Here is a 14066-nt window from a genome sequence, read left to right as displayed (position 1 = left end):
GTTTTGACACACTGGGATTCAGAGTGGAGGAGGAATGTGTGTGTGTGTGTGTGTGTGTGTGTGTGTGTGTGTGTGTGTGTGTGTGTGTGTGTGTGTGTGTGTGTGTGTGTGTGTGTGTGTGTGTGTGTGTGTGTGTGTGTGTGTGTGTGTGTGTTCAGTTCGTTGGCAAATAAGTCAGTTCGTTGGCAAAGGTAATTTTACACCAACGAGAAAATATTTATGAATAAAGACATTGATTTTAGCTAATACAATACTTTATAAAAAAACTACCATAAGTTTAATTTCAGATGTGTAAATTACGAAACTCAATTTTTTAACCGAGTGAATCTACGCATGAGAGATCTTCATAAGTCATAACTTCAAACCAAAAGATTAAAAACCAAAGATTAAGCTAAATGACACTAGGTTCCAGCGTACCTAAAAAGTTAAAAAGTTAAAATCATGCATACGTGTTGTGTTCTGACACAAGGCCCTTAGCTGATTCTTTTTGTTTTATAAATTTACTTTACTGATTTCTACAAATATCAGCCTGATAATATGTACTTAATACACGATGAAACAAGATAATCATGCTACCAATTACGTCTGACACAATGTTTTTAAGAAAAGTAGAGTTTTAAAATGCAACTAAACCAGATGATTTTTCTTTTGACAAACCTACAGAAATGCATGTCGATAACTAAGTTTCAGGCATAGTGCAAACATGCAATGTTCGAGAAAGTGTAATCTTTGCGAGGTCTCACCCACAAACGCAAAACTTTGTGTTGGGAAAATATTATGGAAGTAATTTTCAAACCGTAATTATATTACATTTATATTTTATTACTATTATGGTTTCATGTTGATTTAAAGTATTTGTTATTAATTAATACCTTTATTTTTATCTAACAATTCAATATCCAGCTCAAAATTTTGTTAAAAAATTGATCTCTGATCCCAAATATTAGATAATGTAATGCTCACAAGCCACAGATATTCTCCTGCATAGTATGTGTGTAAATAGTAGTGCTTAAATCTTTGGCTGTATTTTGTCACCCTCATGCTGATCCATGCATAGCTTTTTACTAAAAGAAAATATTATGGAAGTCATTATCAAACTTGAATTAAACCATATTTTATTTATTAATATTAGGCTTTCGTGCTGATTTAAAGTTTTTTATTTGTTATTAACTAATACCTTTTTTTTTTTTTTTTACATCCACCACAAATTGTTTTTCAAAAATTGTTCTCTGACCCCAAATAAACAGATAATGGAATCTTCACAAGCTACAGTTAGATATTATTCTGCTTAGTATGTGTGTAAATAGTTGTGCTTAAATGTTTCGATGTATTTTTACACGCCAACATATTCTGTCACACCGTAGTGATGTAAAGTTCCACACTCTTGTAAAGACTATGGTCTAACTTTAAAACATAATCTTTATACATGAATTCAAAAGACCAAATCACTAAGAAAAGTACCGTTTAAAATAATAAATACACAAAAGTTCACAAATGATGGTTTTATTACTATTACTATTCAGATAGCAGACGACACTGGTTCACATTTTGAATGTGTGTCTGTTTTAGGTGAAGACTTTTCTTTGAGAGCCGTCGACATTCATTGTTTATAGGAATAAATGACCATTGATAATTTAAGTGATTGTACTCTGAAGTATTTCTGTTTGAGAATGTTTGACTAAATTGCAACTTTCCCTCTATCTACGATGTGGAATCACACAAAGTATTAACGCAAAAAGTATGTGCATGCTGTTTTACACGTTACAACAGAATCACATATGACTATTGACCGCGCTTGATTGTGTGTTTTTACGTTTTCATGTAGACGGAGACCGAGCATGTGTGGACGGGAATTTTTTTTTAAACGCTGTAGGAAAAACTCCGGTTATAAAAATACCCGTGTCCGTGTGGACATGGCCTGAGTCACCCATTCTCCTTTCCAATTACTGGATTAAGCCACCACACTCCGGAGGAGCACTCGAGCCAAACATCATCTTCCATACATTTTTCCATACATTTTTATTTCTTTTAGTTGTTCTTTCTTTTTTGTTTAATGGAAAAAGTAAAAGACTCGAGTTCTCCCTAATCAGACAAACTTAAACATTGTTATAAGTGTGTGTATACATTTGTTCTTGCATTGCATGTTATTGTCACAGTTATGTAGAGTATATCAAACATAAAAGTCTCTTATACTATTGAAAGTTTTCTTGCGGTGTAGATATCCTCTAGGGTCTGGCTCATCAATCATCTTCTTCGTCCTCAATTCCTCATTTACTGGAATCAACATCCAGGGTTTGTAAATATCAATTTGGTTGCCCTTGTAGAAGATTTTATTATTTAGAAAACAAGTAATTTTGCTATATATTTGGACACAATTATTTCTTCTGTCTGTGACTTTGGATTTCCTCTGTGTATGTGAAAGACCTTGAATGGAATGTTGTTTGCTGCAGAAAATTATATTCTGAGAAGTCACATGGTAAAAGACCTTTACCCAAAACTATCTATAGGGTGTGTTACCTTCTTTGGAAGAAGATGTATGTATATAACTCTGAACCAAAAGATACTCGGGAGCGCACTGGAAGGCCAGAGGGCCAGAGAGCGTTAGAGCGCCGTTCTATGGAACGGGACGGCGTTCGAAAATAAAGTCTAATTATTTCTGGCATCAAAGATCTCCGCGAAGTTATTTTTCAGAAAGATGGAAAACCACAACATTTGACGACCACGAAGGGACTTGGGTTGAAGCTGAAGGAACCACGAAAGGCAACACTGGTGACCGACACAGACAACAGTGGCCACTGTACTTTGAGGTGAGCAATTTTTGCTTTTGAAAAAGTATGTGTTGTCACCAGTGAGCCAGAGTGGTAAGACCCTTTAAAATGCTTCTCCAAGTTTAAAGAACTAAAAAATTGAAAAGAGGATCTTTGATTATAGAAATAAGTGTCTATTGTTGTTGATGATGTCAAGTAATGTGTTATAGCGCGGCGGAGCTCCCGTTAGTGTTTGCCAGTGTTTAAATAACCTGGTGCAGATTGTATGAATATTGGTACTGCTGATGTGCCGCTAAAGGTTTTGTCATACGTATGTAAGGATTTGAGATGTTTGCTTGTTAAGTTTAACAAGTGTACTGGTTAAGGTTAATGAGTTTTTTTTAAATATTTACTGTTAAGGATAATGGTAAATGTTAATGATTAAGGTTAATCATTTTCTGCTCGTTAAGGATAATGAGTATACTGGTAAGGTTATCAGTTTTATCTGTGTTTCTTATTAAGGTTAATAAGATAGCATGCGCACAGATAAGTTTAGCTTCTGGTTACCGCATTGTTATAGGTATAACGATGGCCTGCTCAGGGAAGCTAAAGTGAATCGCAGAGGACTGTGATAATTTTCTGCTCGTTAAGGATAACGATACTCATAAGGTTATGAGGTATTTTATCTGTGTTTCTTATTAAGGATAATAAGATAGCATGCACACAGATAAGTTTAGCTTATGGTTACCGCATTGTCATAGGAATGACAATGGACTGCTCGGGTAAGCTAAATTGAATCGCAGAGGTCTGTGATAGTTTAAAGTTATTCAGTGAAGTATTGTTTGTAAAAACAGTGAGAAACACTGTGAGTAGAATATAGCTCTGTGTGTGTATGTAGGATCCTGTCCTGTGTGTCTGCTTGACTGTGACTGTGGTTAAAAATAGGTGACAAGGAATGTGTGAATGTGCTTGAGAGACAAGTAATGTATAAATGAGTATTAAAAGTAAAGGAAATAGTAAAAGAAAACAATTGTTTCAAGATATTAGTCTTGCAGATTATTGTAGTATAAATAAGTTAAAGTATAAAATATATATTAATAAATGGACTGATATATATTAATGGATAAATAAATAGGAATGCACGTGCTTAATATATTATATCTTATATCTGAAGACGTCTAAAATTTGTATCTCATTATCCCTGAAGACAAAGTGAGAAAAATGATTCTATTGTAGATAATTAAGTTTGTGCTAAGAAAAAATAACTTGTGCAGTGTGCTAAAAGTGAACAAGATTGGGTGACCAAGTTTCAACAGTCATAAATAATTTACAGCAATCTTAGAATTGTAGTAAATGGGAATTGTTGGGAATGGGTGAGGAAAAATGTATTCACCATGTTAGATTATTTTGAGCACAGCATGCAAATATAGGAGAAAGATTGAAGGCTGATTTTATGATAGGGAAAATTATTTAATTGTATTATACTCAGAAAATCAAAGTTAGATTATTGCTGATATTGCAATGAAGAAATAGCTTGCTTTTTCCTGCAACGAAGAACTTGCTTTACTAAAAATAGAATGGGAGAACTGCTGTTGTCAACCAGTGATTATTATATAGTAAAAAAGAACTAGGAAAAAGATGGTTAAAATTGGAATTTAGATAAAGAGCTAATAGCTCAGGAACAAATATTTATAAAGACTAATTTGATCTATGCAGCTCTCTGAGTGTTCAAGTTTCAGATGGCTTCAGTGTCGAATGGAAGAGGTGAAAGGTCAAAGACACAACTGCAGAGAGAAGAAGAAGAGAGGGTGAGGGGCTTTCAGCTCCCCTTCTGAAGATGACCACTCTCTGGAAAACTCAGCATGGAGAAAGACTGATTTAATGCTGGAAAATGTGAAACGTTCACTATTTCACTGGAGACTTTTTCCTGAGGACAAGAGGAAAATCCTGAGATGCAAAGCTGTGGCAAAATCTATCAAAAGCCCAAACTCAGCAGAGGCAGAGAAAAAACAGAGCCTATATTCCTGTTTACACCAAGCCTTGAGTGACAGCCAGGCTGACGACTCATGCAGAGCGACAGCCAAGAAGCTTTAACAGACTGATAATCTAAAAACAGAAGAACTGACCGAAACCCTTCCCTTACGGGCAACACGGGTGTGGCAACTTCAATGATCACTCTAGAGACTGCTTCAAATTTAGTTATTATATTAACTTTATTCATTCTGATTATTCACTGGTCTCATAAGCAATTCTTTATATTCTCTGCTAAACTAACACTCTTTGCTTTTCCAGTAGGTTCAAGTCCAGCCATATAAAAAAGGAAGAGAATACACTGAAAGAGAGAAGTGGGTGCTCAACTCACCAAATAGTTCAAACTGAGGCTGGATTTGTTATAGTGAGGGCTATTACATTAAACAACTATAGGGCTTAAGAGCATGAGAAAAATTATTCTGTAGAAAAGAAAAAGATAGACACAAAATGTCAAAGAATTATTATTATTGTTTGCAAAACAATGATACTGGTCACTCCATTTTGTTTTGATAATTTTTTAGAGATAGATTGGAGAAAAAATTACTCCAAAGGTCCAAAATTATGAAATCGCAAAAAATGCTGTCAAAACTGGGATAATGAGATGGAAATGTTGTTGGCCATGGATCCAAGATTATGCAGAGATCTCCAATTTCTTAAAGCAGCTCATGAGCAAAAAACAAAAAAAAGAATAGGAAAAATCAGAAAAACAAATGAGAAAATGTATTTGAAAAATTACAATTGGCAGGCTTATTATTCTAAAATACTTAGTCTATTAGAATTTGTAAAAAGAAAAAAAGGATTATAACAACGGTGTTAAACTAAACCTTATGATCATTGACACTTCACAGTAGTGTTTGAGATAGCTGTGTTGACCTGATCAGACCTTATGGCTAAAATTATAGGATGCCACATTTAGAGCACAACCTGCAAGAATGTATGCTGGCCAGTGTGTGTGAGAGAGACACTGAGTGTGAATGAGTGAGAGATGATGTTTGAAGAAACACTAAGGCAAATCAATTATTTTGCCAATACAGCTGTATTTAAAATTTAACATGTGGGCCCACAGGGCAAATTCTGCCCAGTAAAATAATGACCATGGATGGATTTGGTTAAATTTCCTGGTCAGGAACTGAAGTAACAATATGAAAAAACAAAGAATGAAAAGAGAAAAATAAAAAGAGAAAAAACAGTGCCACATTTGCGCAGCGCATAACATATCTGACTTTCTTTGCAGCATAACACGTCTGCCTTTCTTTTCAGCATATCATGATGGAGCTGATCTATGTCAAAAGTATGAAATATTGTCTTGTAACTTTTGTATTGTAACAAAGTGGGTTGAGTATTGTCCAAGATGCCTAATAAATAGTGGGTTGATAGTGGAACTCAAGACAAAGAGATAACTGAGTTGAATTGACTAATTATAAGAGTACATTGAAATTTATTGTGAGAAAAATGCAAAAAAGTTGCAAATAATGATCAAAAGTCAAATTTATGAAAAACAAATAGGAATATATGGATTAAAGTCCTGCTGTTAATGAAAGCAGAAATGACACCACTCAGCCCACATGACCTTTCTACAGGTAACATCATGAAGGACAATGGGACAGATGAGCAGATGATTGAAATCACATGTTGTTTTCACTAACAAAAATAATTAAGCTTTAATTTACAGATAGCAGCAGCTCAATTCCAGGAAGGATTCTGGGACAAGTCTGACAAAAAGAACCAGTAACTATGCTTTGTAATTTCAGAAGAAGTGATCAACAGTGTGACATTTGAGTCCATGCCTCTCAACTTAAAATAAACCAACTAACTTCAGCAACCCCCCACAACTGAAGTGAGGGATCAAGGACATGCTGACAATGAGAGAAAGAGTCCATTGCAACGAACGACTCACTGGAGACACCCTGGTGAAAGATGTAATGATTGATGACAAGGTTAACAGAATGATCAAATCATGAATGGAAGAAAAGACAAACTTGACCAGAAACACAGTAATGAGAGGAACTGTACAAAAGAGAGACTCAACAGAGATGAGTACAAGCTCAAACAATAGTCAACATCAACCAACTTTCCTATGATTGGATCTTCAGCCCTTGAATAGATTCAGTAGCAACTTAATATTAACCCCATCAAAACAAAAAATGACTGAGGAGAAAAATATATTACGCAACATAGAAAACAATGATAATGACTAATTAAGAAAATAAACTAAAATAATGTTAACAATTAATATAGCATAATGGGAATTAAGACAATTCATGAAGGAAAAAATTAGAACTAAAAATAACTTTAAAATAAATTTTAAGGGGTACTCAGATGTAACTTGTCAATACAAGGGTATACTTAATTAATTTAAGGCTACAGTTGAAATTAAAGCAAGTATTAACAAATATTAAATTTTAATTTTAATTGATAAGAATACATTTTGATTCAATATGCAATTGATAGGCTAAAATTATATCAAGTAGTGCTTAGTAGTAGAAAGTTTATAGACATACAAGAAGTTATTGAAATTCAGTAACAAACAAGCCCTTGTGAACAATCTAAATGGCACCAGAGGGGGGTCAAAAATAAATATTTGGCATTTCACATGAAGGACAGATTGTCTAACCAATGAATACTTTTGAATATTCTCAGTCCAGATGCGCAATGGTTTTAAACCAGTGCGCAAAGGGGGGAGTAAGGTAAGGAAATTAAAATTTAAAATAAAATAAAGTTAAAATTAAAGGCAAAGGCATTTTAAATTAAAAGGCATTTTTGCAAAGTTTTGTGAAATTTGTGGCAAAAACAAAGTTAAGAAAAGAATAGCGACAAAAATAGGCCATATATCAGTATACCATGTGGACATGATATAGATGGGTAAAAGCAATGAAATCAACAGAGGAGGGCAGGAACAGAAATTAAATCTCTGACAGAGAAGTAATCCTTAGATTGGAAGTCTAAGCAGAAATAACGTCAGATAATGGGTCAACTAAACAGAAGTATTGAAGATTGAAAATAAATTGCATACGAATACAAGGAAGTTTTAATAATAATTAAGTTATAATGCTAATGGTTTAAAAGGATGATAGACAAACTTTTAGATTGTTAGATATAAAGAAAAAGAAATGTACATATAAGGAATATGTAAGAGTGCAAAAAGTTGTTCTCTAGAGTTATTTTTCTAATTGTCTAATAAGTTTATTGAATGACTTTTATGAGATAAATGTAACATTGCTCTGAAGCTTTCTTAGTTAGAGTGATTACATAAGACATAATTAGCTTATTCATGATAGTTTATTTAGAAATTAGTAGAAACGAAGAAAATGTATTCAGTTTAGTCTTGAATTGAGGAGCTACAATGAGAATGAGAAGCAACACGCGAGATTAAAAAGGTCAAAATGGAATTTATTGTTTAAACTTGGTAATAAAATAGACAGTAAGCGAAATGTATTGCAATTTATTAGATAGGTGTAAAGTGTTCTGTTAACTAAAATTGACTGACTAAAAGATGGATTCTTCGAATTTAAGAAATGATATTCTCTCATAAGAAGTGATAAAAACGAGAGAGTTATGTTTACCCAGCCATATTTTGAATTAATAGTCATATGGATCAAGTAGAACAAAAATGCATAATAAATCAATTAGACTACTATAATAAGCAGATATTTATTATAATGCTTTGTCTGCATTTGGAGAAAAACAATTATGTGAAAAAAGTAGAATGACTTATGTTTGGTGATCAGTGTTGCACTTTTACTAAATAATATTATGCAGGGAGGAAAATTTAGCGATTACGATGAGTCAAGAAAAACTTAAGAGCAGAAGTTAAGGAAAACTTAATGAAAAGTTTTGAAAATTAAGGTTTGCTCAATTAGGGATATTGAAAGTGGGTTATTATTCTGTTGTGTACTTTGTATATTAAGATCACTAGTTGGAAAACCACGGTTAAACGAATGGAAATGCGGAAAAAAGATAATGAAAACTAATTTGAGAGGGCAATCAAATTGATATTTACAGACCCTGGATGTTGATTCCACTAAATGAGGAATTGAGGACGAAGATGATGATTGATGAGCAAGACCCTAGAGGATATCTACACCGCAAGAAAACTTTCAATAGTATAAGAGACTTTTATGTTTGATATGCTCTACATAACTGTGTCAATAACAGGCAATGCTGAACCAAATGTATACACACACTTATAACAATGTTTAAGTTTGTCTGATTAGGGAGAACTCGATTCTTTTACTTTTTCCATTAAACAAAAAAGAAAGAACAACTAAAAGAAATAAAAATGTATGGAAGAAGATGTTTGGCTCGAGTGCTCCTCCGGAGTGTGGTGGCTTAATCCAGTAATTGGAAAGGAGAATGGGTGACTCAAATTGAGTCACCAGGTAGCATAACTGAGGGAGCTGGATTTTGAAATTACACTCTGGAAAAAGCTAGTGAAAGTGAGGCTTAGATAAGCCTCAGAGGAGGGAATGTACACTGAAAAAAGTGTCTCATTGGATCAAAGTAAAAAAATTGCGTCAACTGGTTACATCTAATTACATTGCTTTTTATCAACTTAAAATTTTTACTTTGAAGAGAATTAACTATCCATTACTTAGCCAAAGCAAAAAGTATCTTTGAATCAAATAAAGTTTTTAAGTTTCACGAAATCTCAAATTATACTTTGTCTCAATGTTTTGTCTTTGTATTAACTTAAATATTTTACTTTACATCTAACCAAATATCCAAACCAATACAATTTAAAATATTAATGTAATATAAAGAAATGTATTTACTTTCAGAATGTGTAATTTTATCATCTAAGAAAAATGACTTGAAGCATCAAACTTTTGACAATTTATTTTGTCATGATACAAATTATTGTACAATGTGTACAGTATCCTCATACAAATACACACTGTCTAACAATGTAAACAAACTTGACAATTTTTGTCATAAAACATTTCTACAATGTGTATAGTATTTTTTTAGTATCCATTTACATAGACACATTGGATTCAATGTAGATTCACCATAAGAATCAGTTATGGTTTCGAAGAGAAACGTGCAATCTTTCCATGAACAGTCACTTAGAACTGACTACACAATCAAACCTTTAGAATTCTTCTGATGTTAAAACAAGTTTGGCCCAAAAAGTGGTTTAAAATGGGCAGTGTAAAACCAAACACTTAATAAAACACCTACCGAATTAGCCAATGGTAGAAAAAAAGAAAGAAGTATTTTCACCTTCATGGAATAGGTTACCCAAAAATGAAACTTCTCTCATTATTGTCATAAAATGTCTCTGAACCAAATTTAAAGTTAAAGTTAAATAATTGAATAGCTTAAGGATAAGTAAACAACGTAAGAATTTTCATTTTTGGGTAAACTATTTAACTAACCCTAGATAAAACAAATCCGGTTTAGTAAGGCTTTATTTATACATTCCAACATCTTCAAAGAAATTGACAGTCAGCAGAACATTGTAGCTGGGTCAAAGGAAACAAATTTACTCCTGCAGCTTTGAAGAGAGGTTCTGCACCCTTCGGCTCATCTGCTTACTTTCTATGTCCATGATTATTTTCTGAAAGGCCTCAAAGGTATATTTGAGTCCTTCAGGATATTTTAAGTTCAGTGCATAAATGAGTCCAAACATCATGGCACAGGCACATGCAACAGAGGGCAACTCCTTTAGTACTTCCACACCTTCAATGACAATGGAAATGTCCAGTGCACGGCTAAGAGCATCACTTTCGCGGATCACAAAAAATGCCATAGTGGTCTTTTCAAATTCTCTCTCCGCTTCCTCCCTCTGGTCAGCCTAAAAACATACAAGAACAGATAGTAATTGAGGGACTGTGGTGGAAGAAAAGAAAAAAACACCCCTTCATCTGAAAATTTATTACAAAATTGTTAGCTGTTCTACTATGAAGGTCAATGTAGAGCCCAAATGTCTGTTGCTAACTTTCATTAAAATATCTTCATTTGTGGTCAGTGTAAAAATAAAATTTGTACGGTTTATTTACTAGAGTGATGACAAAATTTAAATTTTTGGGTGAAGACGTACTTTTAACACTTGTACAATTAAACGCTCCCATGTGTTGACCATTGTAGACAATCACAGACATATTTGTTGAGTGCAGTACCACAATGGCCAATCAGAGGCATTTATCAATCTACTCAACAGTGTTCAAAATGCATTTTTGGGTGAACCAACCCCTATTAAAGTAGTAATTCACAATCAAAATTCTGTCATCATTTAAATTTCTCGTCATTTCAAACCTGTATGAATTACTGTCCTCTGCAGAATTTTGAACAATGTTGGTAACAGAACAGCACAGCCCCCCATTCACTATGATTGTGTGGACACAAAACCAATGCAAGTGAATGGGGGCTCTTAAAGGATTAGTTCACTTTTAAAAAACTTTTGCTGATAATTTACTCACCCCCATGTCATCCAAGATGTCCATGTCTTTCTTTCTTCAGTCGAAAAGAAATTAAGGTTTTTGATGAAAACATTCCAGGACTTTTCTCCATATAATGGACTTCAATGGACCCCAACCGTTTCAAGGTCCAAATGACAGTTTCAGTGCAGCTTCAAAGGGCTTTAAACGATACCAGACGATGAATAAGGGTCTTATCTAGCTAAACGATCGGTCATTTCAAAAATAAATAAAAAAGTTTACGTTTTATAAGCACAAATGCTAGCCTTGCTCTGTTCTGCGCGTTCGTGACTCTCCTGTTCGAACTCGTTCATCAAAATGAACGAATCTTTTTTCGAGTCATTGCGTTCATTGAATGAACGAAATGACTAGAAAAAAGATTAGTTCTTCCACATATTATTCATCGTCTGGTGTCGTTTAAAGCCCTTTGAAGCTGCACTGAAACTGTCATTTGGACCTTGAACCGTTTGGTATCCATTGAAGTCCATTATATGGAGAAAAATCCTGGAATGTTTTCATCAAAAACCTTAATTTCTTTTCGACTGAAGAAAGAAAGACATGGACATCTTGGATGACATGGGGGTGAGTAAATTATCAGCAAAAGTTTTTTTTAAAAGTGAACTAATCCTTTAACAACATTCTTCAAAATATATTCTTATGTGTTCTGTGGAAGAACGTCACAGGCTGATGTGTAAATTATAACACAATTACTTGAACTACTTTAAAGCGATATGTCACTACCAAATCAAAATATCCCCACGTTTTACTCACCCTCAAGGCTTGAGAAGACCTTTGTTAAGACCACAGAGCCGTGTTGAGCAGTTTTTTAATCAATGGATGCAGTATTTGAAGCTTCAAAAAGTCAACAATTCACTCCCATTCTACCGCTTGGAAGTAAAAAAATACGTAGGATTATAACTTAGCCTGTTTTGTTCTTCAAGAATATACAGGTGCATCTCAATAAATTATAATGTTGTGAAAAAGTTAATTCAAAAGTTGCTACTAACCACTCGGTGAGTTGCACAGTTTTGAAAACGAACGTTAAGGGTTGTTTTAAGGACATGTTTGTGCATGCCCGTAGACAGCCACTCTGAAGCAGTCAAAGGCGATTCTAAAAGAGTCAAAAAGTCGAGACAGGACCCATCGTCAAAATTTCTGTCCACCACTCTAGTTCATCCAAAACAAACTAGAAAATAGATCCAAAGTGCTAAATACCAGAATTCTCCTTTAAACTACATCAGTCTTTGTGTACTGAATTTATTTAATACACAAGTTTCACAATCTGAGTTGAATTACTGAAATAAATTAACTTTTCCACGACATTCTAATTTATTGAGATGCACCTGTAACCATATTCAGTTATGATGCCTTGAGGTCGAGTAAAACATGGGGAAATATTGACTTGGTAGTGAAATATAACTTTAAGGCAAACATGGTTGGAGAAAATTTCAGTAGTTTGCATTGTCTACATTACCTGGTATTCTTTGATCAGACAGCTTGCATCTTCACCAAGGTACATCATCAGGCACTTCAGCAGGCACTCTCTTCTGATGTCTATGTCCAGACTCTACAAAATGTTTAAGATGTATTGTTTTTATTATACCAAAAGACTACTAAATTGATTGCCACAACCAGTTTTGTTTGCATGTAACCAATACCTGATCCATAACTTTAATAGTATCCTTAGTTTTTTCACGGAGGACACCACCTTTGCTCCTACTAACCTGGAGAAGCTGAGAGCTCTGTCTGTCCAAAGAGGCCATAAATCTCGATTGTAAAGGTAAGGTTGTGATGCGAAAAAATTCGGCATTAATCTGTAAGAAAGAGAAACAAAAAATAGACTTCTGAAAAATATAAATTTTTCTTTGAGAACTGGTTGTAAAAATACATAGACACACAAATCATTAAAACAACAAAAGGTATAATTAGGGCATCTAAAACATTTTCAAAAACACTACATACTAAAATACCATTGTAAAACTATGGTAAATTCAGGATTAGTCACTTACATTTTAACATTTTTCAATACAAATAAATGCTTTTACCTCTATAAATGCGAATATCGAACGTCCAACGACGTTAATCCTATGGCAGTCCCATCACATGTGCTATGGTTCTGCTGTGATATTTGTTTTAAACTATATTCGCAGCTGAAATAGAACAAAAACAGTCAATCACTGTATGATTAATAAATATCCTATGGAGGCTAACTTACATCGCTCGTACATCTCTGCTTTGAGTGTAGATTTCAGTGAGTGAGAGCGCGCTCTGAACAAAACTCCCGCGTTTCAGCGATGACTAATCTGAAAGCCTTCTGATTATTAGACATTATTATTTTTAGACATGCATTCATTAACTCAAAAGAATCGCGTGTGTTTGTTCTAATGCGCAACGCGATTACCGTATAAGAGATGCCTTTTGAGAAGAATCAACCCGCCAAAGTGGCTAGTGGGAGTGACTGTTACACGCCACAGCGGAAACCCACCCGCGAATGGCGGGTGTTAATGTCAAGCCCTGATGTATAATGTTAATAATACGCCCAAACGTATGTTTAAAATTACTTACCAATTTTCTTGATTCTCGTTTTCCCACGTCGAGTTCATCCATGCGGTGTAACAAGATGGCGGAAAGCTGAACGTCCTCACGCACGACCACGGATGACGTTAGAAGTCACGTGACAGAGGAAACCAATATTTTTACTTTAATTTAAAGAAATGTATTTACTTTACACTAACAAGACTTACTTTTAATTTAAATCAACCAAACATTTTACGTTACACTGATGCCTAGACAGAAAATTAAATGTTTTGATTTACATCAAGTATAAAAACTTCTTTAGAGTAATGACATGCCTTGTGCACTTTTTTCA

At 34.0% G+C, this 14066-nt stretch overlaps 1 protein-coding gene across 1 annotated transcript; it reads right to left on the bottom strand.

Annotated features, from left to right (window-relative positions):
- Positions 1-9859: 9859 nt before the first annotated feature.
- Positions 9860-13840, bottom strand: LOC143746351 (uncharacterized). The gene is made up of 5 exons (XM_077238177.1): positions 13763-13840; positions 13243-13347; positions 12922-13011; positions 12672-12764; positions 9860-10575 (listed from the first exon to the last, which is right to left on the bottom strand). Exons 3-5 carry the CDS (start codon positions 12958-12960, stop codon positions 10264-10266), a joined length of 444 nt encoding a protein of 147 aa, XP_077094292.1. The 5' UTR covers positions 12961-13011; positions 13243-13347; positions 13763-13840; the 3' UTR covers positions 9860-10263.
- Between the last annotated feature and the right edge of the window lie 226 nt (positions 13841-14066).

This window comes from Siphateles boraxobius, unplaced genomic scaffold (genome assembly GCF_051911475.1).
Source record: "Siphateles boraxobius isolate OS27281-9 unplaced genomic scaffold, OSU_SipBor_1 22, whole genome shotgun sequence".
Classification (NCBI taxonomy): domain Eukaryota; kingdom Metazoa; phylum Chordata; class Actinopteri; order Cypriniformes; family Leuciscidae; genus Siphateles; species Siphateles boraxobius.
Note: the sequence above shows the minus strand (reverse complement) of the source record. Positions and strands in the feature narration are given on the sequence as shown.

Bases quoted from the DNA above. Each gene is read 5' to 3' on its own strand.
- LOC143746351 (XM_077238177.1), bottom strand. From the start codon at position 12,960: ATGGCCTCTTTGGACAGACAGAGCTCTCAGCTTCTCCAG. The intron at 12,765-12,921 runs GTTAGTAGGAGC...AACATTTTGTAG, and splicing joins AGAGCTCTCAGCTTCTCCAG to AGTCTGGACATAGACATCAG. The intron at 10,576-12,671 runs GTAATGTAGACA...GTATGTTTTTAG, and splicing joins GTCTGATCAAAGAATACCAG to GCTGACCAGAGGGAGGAAGC.